This window comes from Capricornis sumatraensis, chromosome 22 (genome assembly GCF_032405125.1).
Source record: "Capricornis sumatraensis isolate serow.1 chromosome 22, serow.2, whole genome shotgun sequence".
NCBI lineage: Eukaryota > Metazoa > Chordata > Mammalia > Artiodactyla > Bovidae > Capricornis > Capricornis sumatraensis.
Window position 1 is genome coordinate 16,714,140 of NC_091090.1, and position 18,864 is coordinate 16,733,003.

Genomic DNA, 18,864 nt, shown 5'->3' on the forward strand with positions numbered 1-18,864 from the left:
TATATTGTTATTTTATTTTTGTCTTCTTTTTGTTTTGTTATGGGGTAGGGGTGGCTGGCTGGCTAGGGATTTCTCATTAGTTTATTAGTTTAGTTCCTTGGCCAGGAAGATCTTGGCCTAGGTTTCAAACATCTTTATGTTTTGATTAGAGTGATAACTGAAGTTTTAGCTCTTCTTTCTTTTCTTTCTTTTTTTTTTTGCCCCAGGTCCAGCAAGACTATGAACCTCTGTTCCAAATGCTTTGCTGGTAAGTGCAGAAAAAGGGTTTTCAATTTATTTTTATTTTTCTTCTTTCGGTTGTTTTTAAGACCGTCTAAATTATTTTAAGACTGTCTATCTTCTTTTGGGTTTATGCATGGGTTTTTATTTTCTTTGCTTGGGTGTGAAAGTAGTTTCTCTTCACCAAGTTGCTTTATATATTTGTTTAGAACTGTTGAAACAGTCTTCCCTGAGTGAAATGAAATCTTACGTGTACTTGTATCAAACAAGCTTTCCTCAGTTTACGGTTGTTGGACTATAGTGGGATTGTAAACACTCACGTTATAGAAGGGTTATATATATATATATATATACATGTATTCATCATAATATATGTATATATTCATCTTTGATGTTGACTTGAATGATTAATGGTGAAGGTTGCTTTTACCAACGAGAATACAAGAGAAAGAATATTTTCATGTTGGAGTCAGAAAGAGAATAATGCTGAATTGGCTTTTCTGATTCAGACCCTCATTGAAATCACCTTGGGTAAGTCACTTAACCTCTTTGGGCATTAGATTAATCATTTGTAACATGAAGGGCTTTTGCCTTGATGTTTGCCAAGGGCCGTTTCCACCCCCTAAATGCTGACTGATTGACTCCTTGATCTATGACTCCTTCATGAAGTTAATGGGCTTCCCTCATAGCTCAGTTGGTGAAGAATCTGCCTGCAATGCACGAGACCCTGGTTCGGGAAGATCCGCTGGAAAAGGGATAGGCTACCCATTCCACTATTCTTGGGCTTCACTGGTGGATCAGCTGGTAAAGACTCCACCTGCAGTGCGGGAGACCTGGGTTTGATCCCTGGGTTGGGAAGGTCCCCTGGAGAAGGGAACGGCCACCCACTTCAGTATTCTGGCCTAGAGAATTCCATGGACTAGTCAGTCCTTGGGGTCACAAAGAGTCGGACACGACTGAGTGACTTTCACTTTCACGAAGTTAAAACTTTAAGATTTTTTGTTTGTTTTTTAAGAACTCCACATCTAATGATCTTATGTAAGTCTTTATTAATTGGGATATGTTTACCTTTCATTATTACCTTTTTAAATTACTTTATTATTTTGTCAAAGACAAACCAGTACACAGTTAGGTTAAGGACAGATTTTAATCAGTAATACACTGCTATACTAGGGAAGGAGGGGACTTGTCTAGAGGGAACTGGGCATTTTAAAGGGAGAATGAGGGAGTAGGGGAGGGATTGCTAGCTTGTCTCAGGATGATCAGGGGAGTAGAAAAATCACAAAGGGCTGGTTAATATAAATGATGATTAGACTGGCTGTGTCTGTTAGTTAACAGTTATTGAAGTGAAGATTTTATCCTCCTATGCAGAGGAAGTGAGAGATTGAAGCCCTGTTCTTCCCAGTGAGTACAGTTAGAGAAATGGCTTTCATGTCCTTGAGAAGGACACTACTGAGTGATTGAGTTTTAGTAGATACACATACATCTCAAAGGGGGATGAAGGAAGGATTCACATTTTAAGCCATTTTAAGTAAAAGCTGTAGGATAGGGTAGTCAGGGGCCTATCATCAGCTTTTTGCTAGAACAGATCTTAAATTCTTTGGGCAGCTTTGAGCTTTCGCAGAGAGGCACTTTAAATAAGAGGGACTAGGACCATCCTCGGGATGGGTCCTTGAGCTGTTAAAAACTGTATTAGTGGTTATTTAAATTTATTAGCATAGAGGGATATGAGTATATGAAATCATTTGTGTTGATACTCTAGTTTTTATAGGCCAAGGTTGAGGCATGGTTGAGAAGAGGACAGACCCTGGCTGGAATTTGGTTGAGGAGAGAATCTGTCAGTATTCATCTTCTGTTCACTGTGCTATTGGACAAAGAAATAATCATAAAGTGATCTTTAGACTTTTATGTCTAAACTAGGGGATAGGTTGGATGGAGTTGGGAAGGTTGGGAAAGTTGGCAGTTTTTTTCTGTTAAAAGTCTGGAATTTGTCAAATTCTTTAGGTTTTTAAAAGGAAAAGGTACTGGTAAGGTACCTTTTATTCAACTTTTAACAGAATCTCTGCCATGTTAAGTGAATGTGTTCTGCTTTTCTTGCTCTGCTTATCTGCAATAACAGATATGAGGAAATGCTTTCTCACTGGTGAGAGTTTATGGCTCAGATGGTAAATAATCGGCCTGCAATGCAGGAGACCCAGGTTTAGTCCTTGGGTTGGGAAGATCCCCTGCAGAAGGGAATGGCTACACTCCAGTATTCTTGCCTGGAGAATTCCATGGACAGGAGCCTGGCCAGCAACAGTCCTTGGGGTTACAGAGTCAGATATGACTGAGAGACTTAACACTTCCATATTTTCATTTGTAGTAAAGATAGAGTAGCAGTGAGAGGAAATGTATACTGTGTGTCTTTCTCCATGTAAAACTAGTTCCCCCGTATGATTCAGTGAAGTGTAGCTGGGGGGAAAAGTCAGGTGCCTTGAGTCAGGTGGTTCATATCCAGTACTCAAAGAACTGTCTCATGCCCCTAAATAGACATAAAATTTAAACATTATCAATGAAAATAGTTCAGGCATGTTTCTTTGGATTTGTTACAGTTTTATTTTCTATGGTTGTCATTATTTTTTGAATTTCTGGTGGTCTTGTGTCCATTTACGCTTTATACAGCTTTGTTATTTTTATTTTTAAAAATACTGAGAATATTTTCAGGTGTGTCATGAAAATATTCTCTCCTTTCTTCTTTATCTCTACCCCTCCGCTCCTGATTTCCCCAGCCTCAGTTGAAAGGAATGACATATAAACAACATCTTGCTTGCTGAAGCAGCATTTGGCGTTCTTTTTGAAATTTAGAAGAAAAAAGATCATTGAACTTTAAAGATACAGTGGTGGATTTTGTTGGTGTATGAAGATAAAGTATAGAAATGCATTATTGCAGCAGAGGCATGAAATGTGCAAGACAACATGAAGATTACTTTGTCCAAAAGCCACCGTGATTTTAAATAGTCTTTTAAAGTGTATCTTAAAGTGTACAGTATACTTTAAAAGGTGGAAAAGTTGCTTTAAAAATAGCTGTTGTGTACCATTCGGTTAGTTAAAGAGATTTTTCAAGATTCCTTTTCAAAACTATGTGGTAGGAAAGTGAATTTGTTACAACACATTTGCATTAAATTGAACGAAGTGAGTAAAAACACGTTTAGAGTCTTGTCTTAACTTTTCCCACCCCCTTTATAATATGTTAACTGCCATACTGTTGTTTTCCATTAAACATTTCATATTGGCTTTCTGCATGGCTTTACTTAACAAATCAGTAAACATTTGTAATAGAAAGCAAAAAATTTCATGACATGCTACTGATAGTTATATTAAGATGATATGAACATTTTATTGGCTGAAACACTACTTTTTAATGCACTTTTTCAAACTGTGTATTGTGGATCATTCGTGGGTATAGAAACCAATTTAGCATATAAAATTTGAGTACAATGGAAAACAGTCTGAGTGCATCACAAATATCAAGTTCAGTTCAGTTCAGTCAATCAGTCGTGTCCGACTCCTTGCGACCCCATGAATTGCAGCATGCCAGGCCTCCCTGTCCATCACCCCAACTCCTGGAGTTCACTCAGACTCACGTCCATCGAGTCAGTGATGCCATCCAGCCATCTCATCGTCTGTCATCCCCTTCTCCTCCTGCCCCGAATCCCTCCCAGCATCAGAGTCTTTTCCAATGAGTCAACTCTTCGCATAAGGTGGCCAAAGTTACTGGAGTTTCGGCTTTGGCATCATTCCTTCCAAAGAAATCCCAGGGCTGATCTCCTTCAGAATGGATTAGTAAGGGTAAGGTATTATTTGTGAAATTTCTGAGATATACATAAAAATGAAAATAACGTGCAGTGGGTTGTGATATAAACATATGTTACAATGGAGTATGGTTTAAAAAGTTTAAAACCACTGAATTGCAGAAATTCATTGGAAAGTCATTGAGTTACTGGAGATCTCATTCTCTTTGGAAAATAGGGCATATTTCCTTTCTATCTTTAGGCAAGGTGTTAACCAGCTGATTTCTTATGATCTTGGTTTGCTCTGAGCTCTTGACTAATTTGGATTATGTGATTTTCTGTGTGGAAGCATGAACTAATCCCAGTTGCCTTGAGCTGTGTTAAGGTATACAAAAGATCAGACATAGCATCTGAAGAGTGGTCTTGCCTCTTAAAACTATAGAAATGCCTGGGGTGTTATTTTCTGTTTGAGTGCAAACTCATTTTATGAATTTTTGAGTTTTAGATACCAACTGATCTAGATTTTTAGGGACATTTAGTATCAAATTCACAACGATCTCCCATACTACTGTATTGAAGCTCAGCTATCATTAAAGCAATGCTTTTCACATACTGAGTTTGCTGAAAAAAATATATATGTCAGAAATATCAAACAGGATGATCACAAGTGGGGAAGGCAGAGATTTTTAATGACCTGACTGAAGTAACTCCATCTCTACCATCCTTGGAAATGCTTGCTGTGGGGGACGGAGGTCTGGTAACCAGAGAGTAGCTGTGATCCATGGACCATTATACTTTACAAGGGAGTGAGCCTGAAGATAGTTTCCAAGGGATGGGAGATTGTTTAAGTAGATTCTTTGATGACAGATGCTTATCAGAAGACAAACTTTTAACAAGTGCTGAGTGTAAAAGAACCAGTTTGTTCTTATGGACCTTTAGATGGCATATATGTGGTTTTTAATAATTTTTAGCAATTTCTTACAAAAAAGAAAAAGGACCCTAATATGTCTATTTATTGACTAACAAAAGTACTTCATTGCAAAATCAAAATAAGCAGGTTCTTTTAAACTGCAGACATGATTTTGAACATATTGTTCCATTTAAGCCTAACTTTTAAGAAACTTGCTATTCCGTGATTCACATAAAATTGGAAAAATAAGGGAGGGATGATTAATCACAGTGCAGGAAGTTGTTGTTTTCTAAGCCTTTTGTAGAATTGTGTGTGTACATACTAAGTTGCTTCAGTTGTGTCCGACTCTTTGCAACCATATGGACTGTATCTGGCCAGTCTCTGTCCGTGGGATTCTCCAGGCAAGAATACTTGCTTGGGTTGCCATGCCCTCCTCCAGGGGATCTTCCTGACCCAGCAGTTGTATCTCCTGTTCCTTCATCACAGGCAGATTCTTGACTGCTGAGCCACTAGGGAAGCCCATTATATAGACTGTTTCCTTTAAAAAGTAACACTTTTAATGCATTACTACATCAGTTTACACGTGTCTTGTCAGTTGAAGATTAATTAAAGGAGATAAATCATCTCTCAGATTATAAGGTAATGGTGAATTTAATTTTCTGAAAATTAGTTTCAGTGTAACTTTTCAGGTATATATTTCTTAGTAGAAAGACAGTTGAGCATACTTTTGCTTCGTAATTAGTTAGCTCTGTCTCATGCTTTGTTAGTGGTGAAGAACATTGCGGTGAAGAAAATGATCCATGTTGTGTGGGAAGCACGTTCTGCTGTGACTCTAGAGATAACTGTGCTTGATCTCATAGGAGTCCGTTTTCAGGTCCCTATTCACACGAATAAGCTTAGGTGTTGATTTCTGATATTTACCGTTGGAGAAAAATGTGGTTATCAATGAATATATCTGTAGTAGCCTTTGTCAGCTGGGAGAAAATCATTAACTTAGCATAGTAATATCATATTCACTTCATTTCTTGATATTGTTTTACTTATTGTTTTAAATTTAAAGTGGACTTTCGAGAGAGGCTTTAAGGGATTGGAATAGCTTGAAGTAAGGTTCCTTTTTCCTTTCTGCTGCATATCTTGTATCCAGTCTGAAAATTACCAAGCTTATTTATTGCTGTCTAATCTTCTGTATAAATCCAAAGTGATTAGAGTTTCATAATATCTGCTCTTACCATGCCATTAGCTTGTTTGTGATTTTTTTTTTCCTTTTAAAAATAACATAGGGACATTATTTAAATGCTGATTGAAGTATGTGTTGTATACTGTTTTTAAATTATGTGTTTAGTTGCATGGGATAAAGCTGAGTGGAGGTTATATGAAAAATTTAATATTGGTAGTCTCAGTATTTGGGGGATTTTTAATTAATTTTGACTTTGTTTGTTGAGACTTTTATTATTCAGTTCAGTTCAGTTGCTCAGTTGTGTCCGACTCTTTGCGACCCCATGAATCGCAGCACGCCAGGCCTCCCTGTCTATCACCATCTCCCGGAGTTCACTCAGACTCAACGTCCATCGAGTCAGTGATGCCATCCAGCCATCTCATCCTCTGTTGTCCCCTTCTCCTCCTGCCCCCAATCCCTCCCAGCATGAGAGTCTTTTCCAGTGAGTCAACTCTTTGCATGAGGTGGCCAAAGTACTGGAGTTTCAGCTTTAGCATCATTCCTTCCAAAGAAACCCCAGGGTTGATCTCCTTCAGAATGGACTGGTTGGATCTCCTTGCAGTCCAAGGGACTCTCAAGAGTCTTCTCCAACACCACACTTCAAAAGCATCAGATCTTCTGTGCTCAGCTTTCTTTATAGTGCAGCTCTCACATCCATACTGGAAAAACTGTAGCCTTGACTAGATGGACCTTTGCTGGCAAAGTAATATCTCTGCTTTTTAATATGCTATCTAGGTTGGTCATAACTTTTCTTCCAAGGAGCAAGCATCTTTTAATTTCATGGCTGCAGTCACCATCTGCAACAATTTTAGAGTCCCCCAAAATAAAGTCTGTCACTGTTACCCCATCTATTTGCCATGAAGTGATGGGACCAGATGCCGTGATCTTAGTTTTCTGAATGTTGAATTTTAAGCCAACTGTTTCACTCTGCTTTTTCATTTTCATCAAGAAGCTCTTTAGTTCTTCTTTGCTTTCTGCCGTAAGGGTGGTGTCATCTGCATATCTGAGGTTATTGACATTTCTCCTGGCAATCTTGATTCCAGCTTATGCTTCATCCAGTCCAGCGTTTCTCATGATGTACTCTGCATATAAGTTAAATAAGCAGGGTGACAATATACAGCTTTGACACACTCCTTTTCCTGTTTGGAACCAGTCTGTTCCATGTCCAGTTCTAACTGTTGCTTCCTGACCTGCATACAGATATCTCAGGAGGCAGGTCAAGTGGTCTGGTATTCCCATCTCTTGAAGAATTTTCCACAGTTTGTGGTGATCCACACAAAGACTTTGGCATAGTCAATAAAGCAGAAATAGAACTCTCTCTTTTTTGGAACTCTCTTGCTTTTTTGATGATCCAGTAGATGTTGGCAATTTGATCTCTGGTTCCTCTGCCTTTTCTAAAGCCAGCTTGAACATCTGGAAGTTCACGTTTCATGTACTGTTGAAGCTTGGCTTGGAGAATTTTGAGCATTACTTTATAGCATGTGAGATGAGTGCGATTGTGTGGTAGTTTGAGCATTCTTTGGCATTGCCTTTCATAGCGATTGGAATGAAAACTGACCTTTTCCAGTCCTATGACCACTGCGAGTTTTCCAAATTTGCTGGCATATTGAGTGCAGCACTTTCACAGCATCATCTTTTAGGATTTGAAATAGCTCAACTGGAATTCCATCACCTCCACTAGCTTTGTTCGTAGTGATGCTTTCTAAGGCCCACTTGACTTCACATTCTAGGATGTCTGGCTCTAGGTCACTGATCACACCATCATGGTTATCTGAGTCGTGAAGATCTTTTTGTATGGTGCTTCTGTGTATTCTTGCCACCTCTTGTTATAACATCTTTTGCGTCTGTTAGGTCCATACCATTTCTGTCCTTTATCAAGCCCATCTTTGCATGAAATGTTCCCTTGGTATCTCTGATTTTCTTGAAGAGATCGCTAGTCTTTCCCATTCTATTGTTTTCCTTTATTTCTTTGCATTAATCACTGAGGAAGGCTTTCTTATCTCCTTGCTGTTCTCTGGAACTCTGCATTCAAGTGGGTTTATCTTTCCTTTTCTCCTTCGTCTTCTGCTTCTCTTTTCATAGCTGTTTGTAAGGCCTCCTCAGACAACCATTTGCATTTCTTTTTCTTGGGGATGATCTTGATCACTGCCTACTCTACAATATCATGAATCTCCGTCCATAGTTCTTCAGGCACTCTGTCTATCCGATATAATCCCTTGAATCTATTTGTCACTTCCACTGTATAATCATAAGGGATTTGATCTAGGTCATACCTGAATGGTCTAGTGGTTTTCCCTACTTAGTTTGATTTAAGCCTGAATTTGGCAATAAAGAGTTCATGATCTGAGCCACAGTCAGCTCCCGGTCTTGTTCTTGCTGACTGTATAGAGCTTTTCCATCTTTGGCTGCAAAGAATATAATCAATCTGATTTTGGTGTTGACCGTCTGGTGATGTCCATGTGTAGAGTCTTCTCTTGTGTTGTTGGAAGAGGGTGTTTGCTATGACCAGTGCGTTCTCTTGGCAAAAGTCTGTTAGCCTTTGCCCTGCTTCATTTTGTATTTGTTAGAGAGACAGTTTAGCTCATCAGATTCTCTGAACCATTTTGTGTCCATTGTTGGGTATCTGTCTGGTTGGATGTCTGAAATTCAGAATATTATAGAAAGTAGTCAGTAATAAACATCCTCAAGCAGACCCAGAATTAGTAAAACAATTTGTAGATTTTTTTTTCTTTTTTTGCTTTATAACATATCTTACAAGGGAACTGAAATCTTACAGTTCTCTTTTACCATAGTTATTTTTATCTTTATACTTTTTACTATGAATAGGTAACTTGCATTTATTATTATCCTTGGCCCCGTGGAATGTGGGGTCTTAGTTCCCTGACCAAGGATCGAACCTCCACCCCCGGGTTTGGAAGCATAGTGTCTTAACTACTGGACCACCAAGGAAGTCCCTGTATTTTTCAAAATAATCCTTTTCCAAAGTAATCATTTTGACACATGTTGCTCTGATTTACGTTAACTATTATTATCTATTATCACAAAAGTTAGTTTTCTGGAACAGTCTTAGTGTGTGATTTTTGTTTCTTAATTTCCTGGAACAGTCTTAGTTTATGATTTTTTTATCAGTGAAGTTAGTTTTATCCCTTTGCACTTCTCCATGCCCCAGTTTGGTTGATAAATTATTGGTTACCTTCATTATACTCTGCTACAGTTTATCTAGTCCTCTGCCGATGGACAGACATATAGGTTGATTTTCAACTACTGTTTTTATACCACAGTTGTCCTGACCTCATGTTCTCTCTGTCTTTCTCTCTGTTTTAATACTTGTTTGAATATGTAACACTGTATCTGTATTAGAAACCCTATCTTTGTGATGTAGCTTCCTTGCTCTCAATTGAAAGCAAGTCAGAGGCAGCAGGTCCTTAACTGATTAGCAAAGCCGAACTCTGGCAAACTTTCCTGACCTCTTAGTCTATAGCAGTTTGCTGTCTTACTAATAAGCATTTTAAAATTGTGTGGTTAATTATTATGCTAGTCAAGATAAATTGAAGATGATCTTGTTATGGAAATTATGTCAAAAATAGTTGTTGCATTTCTAATGGGAAATAAAATGCTCAGTGCTCTAAGTAGCAGAAAGACAACTTGTTTTAGGCCTCAAGTGGAAAAATTGTGACCGTGTGTCATTGTTTTAGGTAAAGCAGAAGAAATTTAATAGTCCCCAAGTATTTTGAGATAGTTTGGCTGTGTTTCTTGAACTTGGTTCTGCCCACGTTATTGGTCTAAAGCTGTGGTCTCTAATGGTGATATTGTACAAGATTGTTGGAATTTCTACTAAGATTTGTTTTTATCATTCTTTAAAAATTGCTGGTTTTTATAATGTATATAGTCTTACTGGTATCAGTTTCCTAAAGTTGCTATAACTAATTACCACCAATTTGATGGCTTAAAACAACAGAGATTTGTTCTCTCAGAGTTTTGGAGGCCAGAGGTCTGAAATCAAGATGTCAGCCTCAGGGCTGGAGCCTCTGAGAGAGACTCTCTTCCTTGCCTCCCCTAGCTTCCCATTGCTGCCAACCCTCCTTGGCTTGTTAGCGCATTACTCCAGTCTGCCTTTATTTACACATGGCTTTCTCACCTGTGTGTGGCTGTCTTGTCTGAGGATGAGTGTCATTGGATTTAGGGCCCCACCCTTACTTGGGATGATCTTATCTAAAAAATCCTTAATTATGTTTGCAAAGATCCTATTTCCAAATAAGATTACATTCACTGGTTCCAGGTGGACCTGTTTTTTTTTTTGGGTGGCGGGTAGCTGTGAAGGGGGCACACCATTTAACTGGGGCTTCCCATGTGGCTCAGTGGTAAAGAATCCGCCTGCTGTGCAGGAGATGCCAGAGATATGGGTTCGATCCCTGGGTCAAGAAGATCCCTTGGAGTAGGAAATGGCAACCTGCTCCAGTATTCTTGCCTGAGGAGTTCCATGGACAGAGGAGCCTGGTGGGGTAGAGTCCATGGGGTTGCAAAGAGTTGGACATGACTGAGTAACAGAGTACACATACCATTTAATCCACTGTAGGAGTATACAACTATTTTCAAAACAAAAAGTCCTATAAGAGGTATGTGCTTAAATTTTATACTGATGGGCACCTTTGTGAAAGAGGCTTGGAGACACCCCCCCCCCCAACCCCCCGGTCTGAGATCTGCTTTACTTAGATGTGGTTGACTCCTTTTCCTGTAATAAAGTCGACCCTCTGTGACATGAAAAGTGATGAATTCAGTGCTAATGCTCCATGGTTTCAGACGAATGCAGACTAAATAAAAACGATCACTCAGTTTTATGGGCTTCTTTTGGATTTGGTGGGAAACGGGTCACTATCAGGTAGACTCAGGAAGCACCAGGACGCTCTGTGCTTTGCTCGCTTTAACCCCATGTGCTGCAGGCACTTAGAGTAGTTCTTAGTCTGGTTGATTCCTTTGTGCTTGAATTAGAGGGTAATCATAAGGTTGCTTTTCGATACTTTTCTTGGTTATACTTAATTCTTAGTCCGTAGAAGGGATGGTGGGAAAAAAGATAGAGCATTAGTTTCAGACCATTAATGTATAACTAAAATATGATCTTTAACGATATAAAATTTTATATCATTAAAAAAACCCCAACTGCTCAACTGGTTCTTAGTGTATCAAGTAGAACTGACTATATGTTAATAGTCTTAAATATTAGTCACCAAGTCATGTGTGACTCCCTTGCAGCCCAATGGACTGTAGCCTGCCAGACTCCTCTGTCCATGGGATTTCCCAGGCAAGAATACTGGAGCGGGTGCCATTTCCTTTTCCAGGGGATCTTCTTGACTCAGGGATTGAACCTGTGTCTCTTGCATTGCAGGTGAATTCTTTACCACTGAGCCACCTGGGAAGCAGTCTTAACTATTACCAAAGTTTTAAATTTCTTAATTTACTTTTAGACTAAATGTTAGCTATAGAGGAGAAAAAATAATACATTAAGCTAAGACTTCTGGTTTGGAGAAAACCAACAAGGGTACACAATCTTAAGAAGAGAATGCCAAAAAAGGATACTTAAAATAGCAATGAAATAATTCAGTTCAGGTCAGTCGCTCAGTCGTGTCCGACTCTGCGACCCCATGAATCGCAGCACGCCAGGCCTCCCTGTCCATCACCATCTCCCGGAGTTCACTTAGACTCAACGTCCATCGAGTCAGTGATGCCATCCAGCCATCTCATCCTCTGTCGTCGTCTTCTCCTCCTGCCCCCAATCCCTCCCAGCATCAGAGTCTTTTCCAATTAGTCAGCTCTTCGCATGAGGTGGCCAAAGTACTGGAGCTTCAACTTTAGCATCATTCCTTCCAGAGAAATTCCAGGGTTGATCTCCTTCAGAATGGACTGGTTATAAGAATTACTGTTTGTAAAATAAGATGGAGGCGGTGCATGGACAACTTTGTCTGTGTTTTTAATAAGGCAGTTCAAGACAGATAAAGACACCGCAGCTCTGATGGATTAAATAATATTCCCAAAACTAAATAAATCTTAAGTAGAGAACTGAAATTTGATTTTAGGTGATTACACAAACAGTCTTCCACGACTATTTGATGTTGTCAACTGTGAAGGTAGCTGGTGTAGACGGGTTGTACTGTAAACACTCTACAAGAATGTAGCTGTTGGATTGTTTTGCATTTGTATGTAGGTTAAGGTTAGACACTTTTCCTGTTCCCTTTTCCTTTATTTCAGTTGCAGTTTGTCTATCTCAAGGGAAAACTGGAGAAACAGTGCTGGAAGCTTCACAGAGTAGCTGATTTGGGGGAAAGATGTGCATGTGTGGTGGGGGGAGTGTTACATCTAATCCTTTTTCTATTTTGGTGGTGAGATCTTCATTTCTTAATGTCTTTCTTCTTGTTCATGTAACTTTTAGCTCATTAACCCTGCCCTCTGTACTGCATAGTGATGCACTATTTTTAATTTAGTCTCCTGTGTTTTGCTTCTCAGAAGATTTTTTTCAAAAATATTTGGAGGTGTGATTTAATTGCAGGGCTGTTTTGCACATTGTCAGTGTGAAGGCAAAGATGAGTTTCATATTTAGACAGTGCAACCTGCAGGTTTCATTTGTTAAACCTTCTTGTTGATATTCCTATTCTCTCATACACATGTATGCATAATAGTATTGGGAAAAAGTCTTGTTTTGTCATATCCATATTTAAGCAATTTGGTTGAATTATGGAAGATCCTGTCCTCAGCCTTATGTATTTGCTCATTTGGAAACCTTGTGTAGTTTATTGAGACACTAGTGATTTGTTCCCTAGCCTCCCTGTGGATTTTGTTCCATATTACAATCTAATTCCACCTCTCTGTCCATACCCCTGCACAGTTAATTTGTACATTTCGATGCAGTTTGTTTCATTGTATGTTTTTGTAATCCAAACTGAATGTAACGAGCTGTGTGCTTTAGGGACATGGCTTTGCCTTGCCAATTAGAACAAAGTGGTTACTGAGAAAGAGTATGTTTTAAATAAAACATGGCACCTCTTGAGTGGGACTGACACTCATTTGGGAGTAAAAGAGATGGTTTTAACTCTTTGGCTCACAAAGAAGAGCCATTACTAAAGATCAGCACTTTTAAAGGGGGGAAAGAAAGGTAAATAGTTACTACCTCCATAAAATATAGTTTTGTAAATTTCCTTATGGACTAAGTAACTTTTAAAGTTTGTCATTTCAAATCCGCTTTTCCGCCCCATGATCAAGATGTGATAGCAACATTTTTAAAATTTCTGCAGACTTTAATTCTGCTGCAGTTTCTGAATTTTGAATTATTCATGTTTAGGAAGGTGAAGGTATATAAAACATAACTGTGTTAGCCTCTTTATTTTTCTAATATATCTAACCAAGTTTTTAATGCAATAGAGTCTCCCCCCGAAAGATACTTGAAAATTATGAGGAAAATGTAAGGTTTTTTCTTATTTATGAACATGTTACTTTATTTTACATGATAAATAGAATTTTGAGCTATCAGTGACTTAAGACTATTTGGAATTTTAGCAACACTTTCACCAAATATTTAAAACACAGATGTCTTTGAATAGGTCTTTATAGGCTGACAGTTTACTAATTAGCTCCATAGGGAGACATCTCATAAGTTGATTCAAATATTGTATTTGTATTTATACTTAAAAATAATAGAGTTCTGTTTTTAGCTGATATGCCAGATAAGCTCTAGAATCTAACCTTGGCATAAGGAAAGCAATGAAATTGCTTTTTGTTTTTTTTTTAATGTTTTCCATTGGACTTGATTTGAAGGAAAAAATAGGACTTTATCAAAAGCTTTGAAATATAGATACCAAGGGGAAAGTTACACATATAAAGACTGGTAATGGGCTTACACAAGATTTTAACATTTATTAACCTATATCGCAAGAGATAACAAGAGGAATACATTTCTATGGAATAGTTAAAAAGTATATAGGTATACCCTGTTGGGAGGAAAAATGTTTCTGGAAAAGTGAGCTCTGTACTGGAAGAAGCTAGTTTAATGGGACTGAGCTAGACTAAACTACACGTTTCTAACACTGTCATAATGTCTTGAAAGCCCTATTGATGGTTTAAAAGAAAGTCATTATAACAGTATTATTAAAGGCACTGTACTCAATTTTTGAAGATTAACACTGAGAATGATAGTGAAAATAGAAAGTGAAAGTGAAGTCGCTCAGTCGTGTCCGACTCTTTGCGACCCCATAGACTGTAGCCTACCAGGCTCCTCTGTCCATGGGATTTTCCAGGCAATAGTACTAGAGCAGATTGCCATTTCCTTCTCCAGGGGGTCTTCCCAACCCAGGGCTCAAACCCTGGTCTCCCGCGTTGTAGACAGACGTTTTACTGTCTGAGAGTTAAAACAGTTTTCTGAGTAAAGAGAATTACCTGCCTTCTTAACATAGTTCTGTTGACTGAACTAACAGGCCAAGACAGATGACTTAAAAATAATCAGTATCTTAAGAAATCACTGAATGTGCTAGCTTTGCGTAAGGTGACTGGTGTTTTCTTTGGCTAATATGGTTTAAGATCCAGTCACTGTTAATTTATTCCCATGCTTGAAGCACAGATTAATGTGAGAAAAAATTTCTCTTAAAATACTTTTAACACAGATTCTACACTTCTAATGGCAACTGAAACCTAGATTGTTCATTTGTTCTGTGCCCATTCAGTTACTCAGTATATGTCATAAGTGTTTTATAACATTGTTTTTAGGAAGTCTAGAAATGTTCAGTTCAGTTGCTTAGTCGTGTCCGACTCTTTGCGACCCTATGAATTGCAGCACGCCAGGCCTCCCTGTCCATCACCAACTCCCGGAGTTCACTGAAACTCATGTCCATCAAGTCGGTGATGCCATCCAGCCATCTCATCCTCTGTCGTTCCCTTCTCCTCCTGCCCCCAATCCCTCCCAGCATCACAGTCTTTTCCAATGAGTCAACTCTTCGCATGAGGTGGCCAAAGTACTGGAGTTTCAGCTTTAGCATCAGTCCTTCCAAAGAACACCCAGGGCTGATCTCCTCCAGAATGGACTGGTTGGATCTCCTTGCAGTCCAAGGGACTCTCAAGAGTCTTCTCCAACACCACAGTTCAAAAGCAGCAATTCTTCGGCGCTCAGCTTTCTTCACAGTCCAACTCTCACATCCATACATGACCACAGGAAAAACCATAGCCTTGACTAGACGGACCTTTGCTGGCAAAGTAATGTCTCTGCTTTTGAATATGCTATCTAGGTTGTTCATAACTTTGCTTCCAAGGAGTAAACGTCTTTTAATTTCATGGCTGCACTCACCATCTGCAGTGATTTTGGAGCCCCCCCCAAATAAAGTCTGACACTGTTTCCAATGTTAAATCTCTATTAATCAAGAGTTATTAAGAAGTGGTGATCATGGAATATTTGATTGCAAGAAATCTTAGTCTTTCCTACCTAAAACACTGGTTTATTCCTAATGTCTATTAAATTAACGAGTTTCAAAATACACTGAAGTAATGGGGATAAAAACTGGCTTGTTTTTTCATCTTTTATGTGTGTCTTTCAACTTCAGTTTCCTTTCTTCTTTCATTGTAACTGTGCTGTGTTAGTAATCTTGAAGATGGAACCAGAAAGAAATCTATAACAAAGTGGCAACAACATTTTTATTTGTGAATATTTATAAGGGGTTATATGTGTTATTCTACCATTTGTTAATTCATTTGCTTATGTTTGTTAGTTAAGTTTATTCTTGTTCAGTAGAGTAGGTACAGTTGATAACTTTGTGTTTTTACATGCACATTAGTATCCTTTAAGATACATTTATTACAATTATTTTAATCTTAAAATTTTCCTTAAGCATACTTGTATTATAAATGAAATTTATCTCATATAGCAATTAAAGAATTACTAAGATGTCCTAAAAATGGTTTTTGTATCATTAGTTCCTTAAGCCCCTAAACTTCACAAGTCTTTATGTATATGTATACACATACACACACACATATATAAACACACACACACACACACACACACACACCCCATCACCTCCCCCCGCCCCCAACTTAAGATAAAGTGTTTCATGTCCTGAGATATATATGCTCTCTGGGAATAGACCTTTTTTATGATGTCCTTCTATCAGGTGGTCTGGTTTTATGAGATATCACAAAGCAGACAAAATTCTACCTTCAAAATTCTTAAAAGGTACTGCTGGAGAAGCAGCCTAAAAAAGAAAAGAGGAAAAAACCTGCTATGCTTCCTTCTGGCCAAAATTTGTCTTTGTTGAAAGGAAAGTCAAAAGCAATAAATGCAGTTTTCTTTTGGAATGAGTGAGGTGTGTTGTTTTGACTTATGGTGGGTGTCACATGGAGATGGTGTCACTTATAGCTTTTGTAGCATTTAAGAACTTAGGTAATGCCAGTGTTGTATATGTAACACTTTGTCTTTTGAGGGGTTGTGGCCAACTGCTTAGTAAATAACAATGAAGCAGGTGATTTTGGACAGTGGGAATTTTGTGTTGGAATGTCATTGACATAGTCTTATATTAGTTAGCAGTGGTAATCACTTATTTTTGTATATATCATTGACATAATCTTAGCAGTGGTATTCATTTATTATTGTATATGCCAGATACAATCTTTATAAGACAAAAATGAATGTCTTGCCTTAAACACTGTTAAAAAATGTATGATTATCATATAAAATATCTGACTCTGTTTTAAGCAGATTTTTTACTTTTTTGGTATTAATATTTTGAACCTGTGAAAAGCATAGCTCTTGGTTAAGTGCTTGTCAGACCCCTGGACACTTGAGGCACTACTGGTTATCAGTCCTTGTTAAAATTCTGTGGGTGATTCTAGTTCCAGCATAAATCAGAATTCAGAGAACCGGTGCACCCCAATATCAGAGTGGTGTTTTTGATATCTCAAAGGGCTGGTGTCCTTTGTCTGTTTAGTGGCTGCATTGAAAGGCTGTCTGGGACCTCTGTGTGCGTTTTAGATGGAAATAAATGCAGGGTATTCAGGGTAGAGATTCTGAATAAGAGAAGGGAAGGGAATGGAAAGGCACACAACAAGCCTGTTTTTTAAAAAAACACTGCAGCCAAGGGAACCTTTTCAAAGTATATTGTAAAGGTCAGATTTCATGTATTTTCTGCTTGTGCTCTGTATGACTGAATGGAGGCTATTTCGTACTGATTTATATGTACCATGACTCGGTATTTTGTGAACACCTAACATTGTTAGCACTCTTGTCTTTTTGTGGCCTCACCCTTAAAATAGAAAACAAAGACTCAGTCTGAATTTACAGAAGCCCTTTCTTACAGACCTTTGCTGCACAACATAGAAGTGTACAACCTTAGAGGAAAAGTAATTTGTTTGGAGTTTTCAAAAGCAGAACTGGGTTTTCCCCTTCCTTCATGCACATTATGAAGTACCAACAAACCTTTTCTTGGTGGTTTACAGTTGTGACTTATTCCTCTTATTCTTTAGGGCCCACTAAAGAATCATGATTGAGGGAGAGGGAACATTAATTTTTCTTAACTAGTATCTCTTCAGTTCATTGGTGATTTAATTTCTCACAGCATTGTCAAATAAATTGATTTTTTTTTTTTTTTTTTTTTACTGCTTTGGAAACTAGTTTTTAAAAGTTTTGTATGGATGAACCTTGAGGACACTGTGCCAAGTGAGATAAGCCAGAGAACAGGACATAACTGATTCCACTTAAAGGAGGTGCCTAGCTAGAGTGGTCAGATAGACAGGACAGGAAGTAGTAGAATGGTGGTTGTCAGTGGCAGAGGTAGGGAAGGATGATTCTAGAAATGATTGTATAAAATGCCACTAAACTGTCACTTAAAATGGTTGAGATGGTAAATTTGATGTTATGTATATTTTACCACAATTAAAAATAATAATTAAAGGAGCTGTTTACTCTTGGATTTTAAGTATAATTTTGCTCTCCACATTTGCAAAGAATCATTCTTTGTTCCAGTTTCTTTTAAAAATCTATTATCAATGGGAAGTTAATTGTCAATATTCCTTCTTATTCTATGCAACCAATAAACTAGTAATCTTCAGTAGACGAGAGTGGAAACAAAGTATTTACAGAAATGAAAATGAGAACAGAAAACTATTTTTTACCCTCCTTTAATTGTCTGTGTAAATGATGCCATGATACGTATTGTGTATATATAATTTATCAAGAAAGTGTAGTGGCTTTGATTTTGGGCAGACTAACTGGAATATGGAGGTCATTATACCTCCCTCATTAGGAATAAAATGACACGAGGTAGACGAGATTTCTTTAGAAAGTATGAATTTTGTCAAGGTACTACATGCACATAGTTGAAATAGCCAAAATATTACACGTAACAAAATGCCCCATCCTACCCTACTCTCTCCAGTCTTTCCCAGATGCAGCTACTTTCAGTGCTTCTTTTTCTTCTAAATTTATACTGTGTGTTTATGATTAGTATTCATATATTGCTACATTTTGATTGATCACTTTTAGGCATTTTGAACTTTTTGTTACAATGTATAAAATGTTTGCTTTTTCACACCATGCTCCCCTATCCCCTTCCCCTCCAGACATGTTTACAGTGCAACTTTTAGTTAAATAATTCTTCTGTACTGAGCAACTGAACTGAACTGAAGTATTATGAACTATGGGACATTTCAGTATACTATAATATTTCCTTTATTTCTTCCTTTCCTGGCTATTTCCCAGATATTTTAATATTATTTTTATTTTA

The 18,864-nt window shown here is 37.9% G+C and overlaps 1 protein-coding gene across 2 annotated transcripts in view; it reads left to right on the forward strand.

Moving 5' to 3' along the window:
• Window positions 1-18,864, forward strand: part of ZFAND3 (zinc finger AN1-type containing 3) — a 318,501-nt gene that overhangs the window by 103,564 nt on the left and 196,073 nt on the right. For both annotated transcript variants that reach the window (XM_068994348.1, XM_068994349.1), the window contains exon 2: window positions 207-247. In XM_068994348.1, the coding sequence (XP_068850449.1) occupies window positions 207-247 (41 nt within the window). The remainder of the gene's footprint in view (window positions 1-206; window positions 248-18,864) is intronic.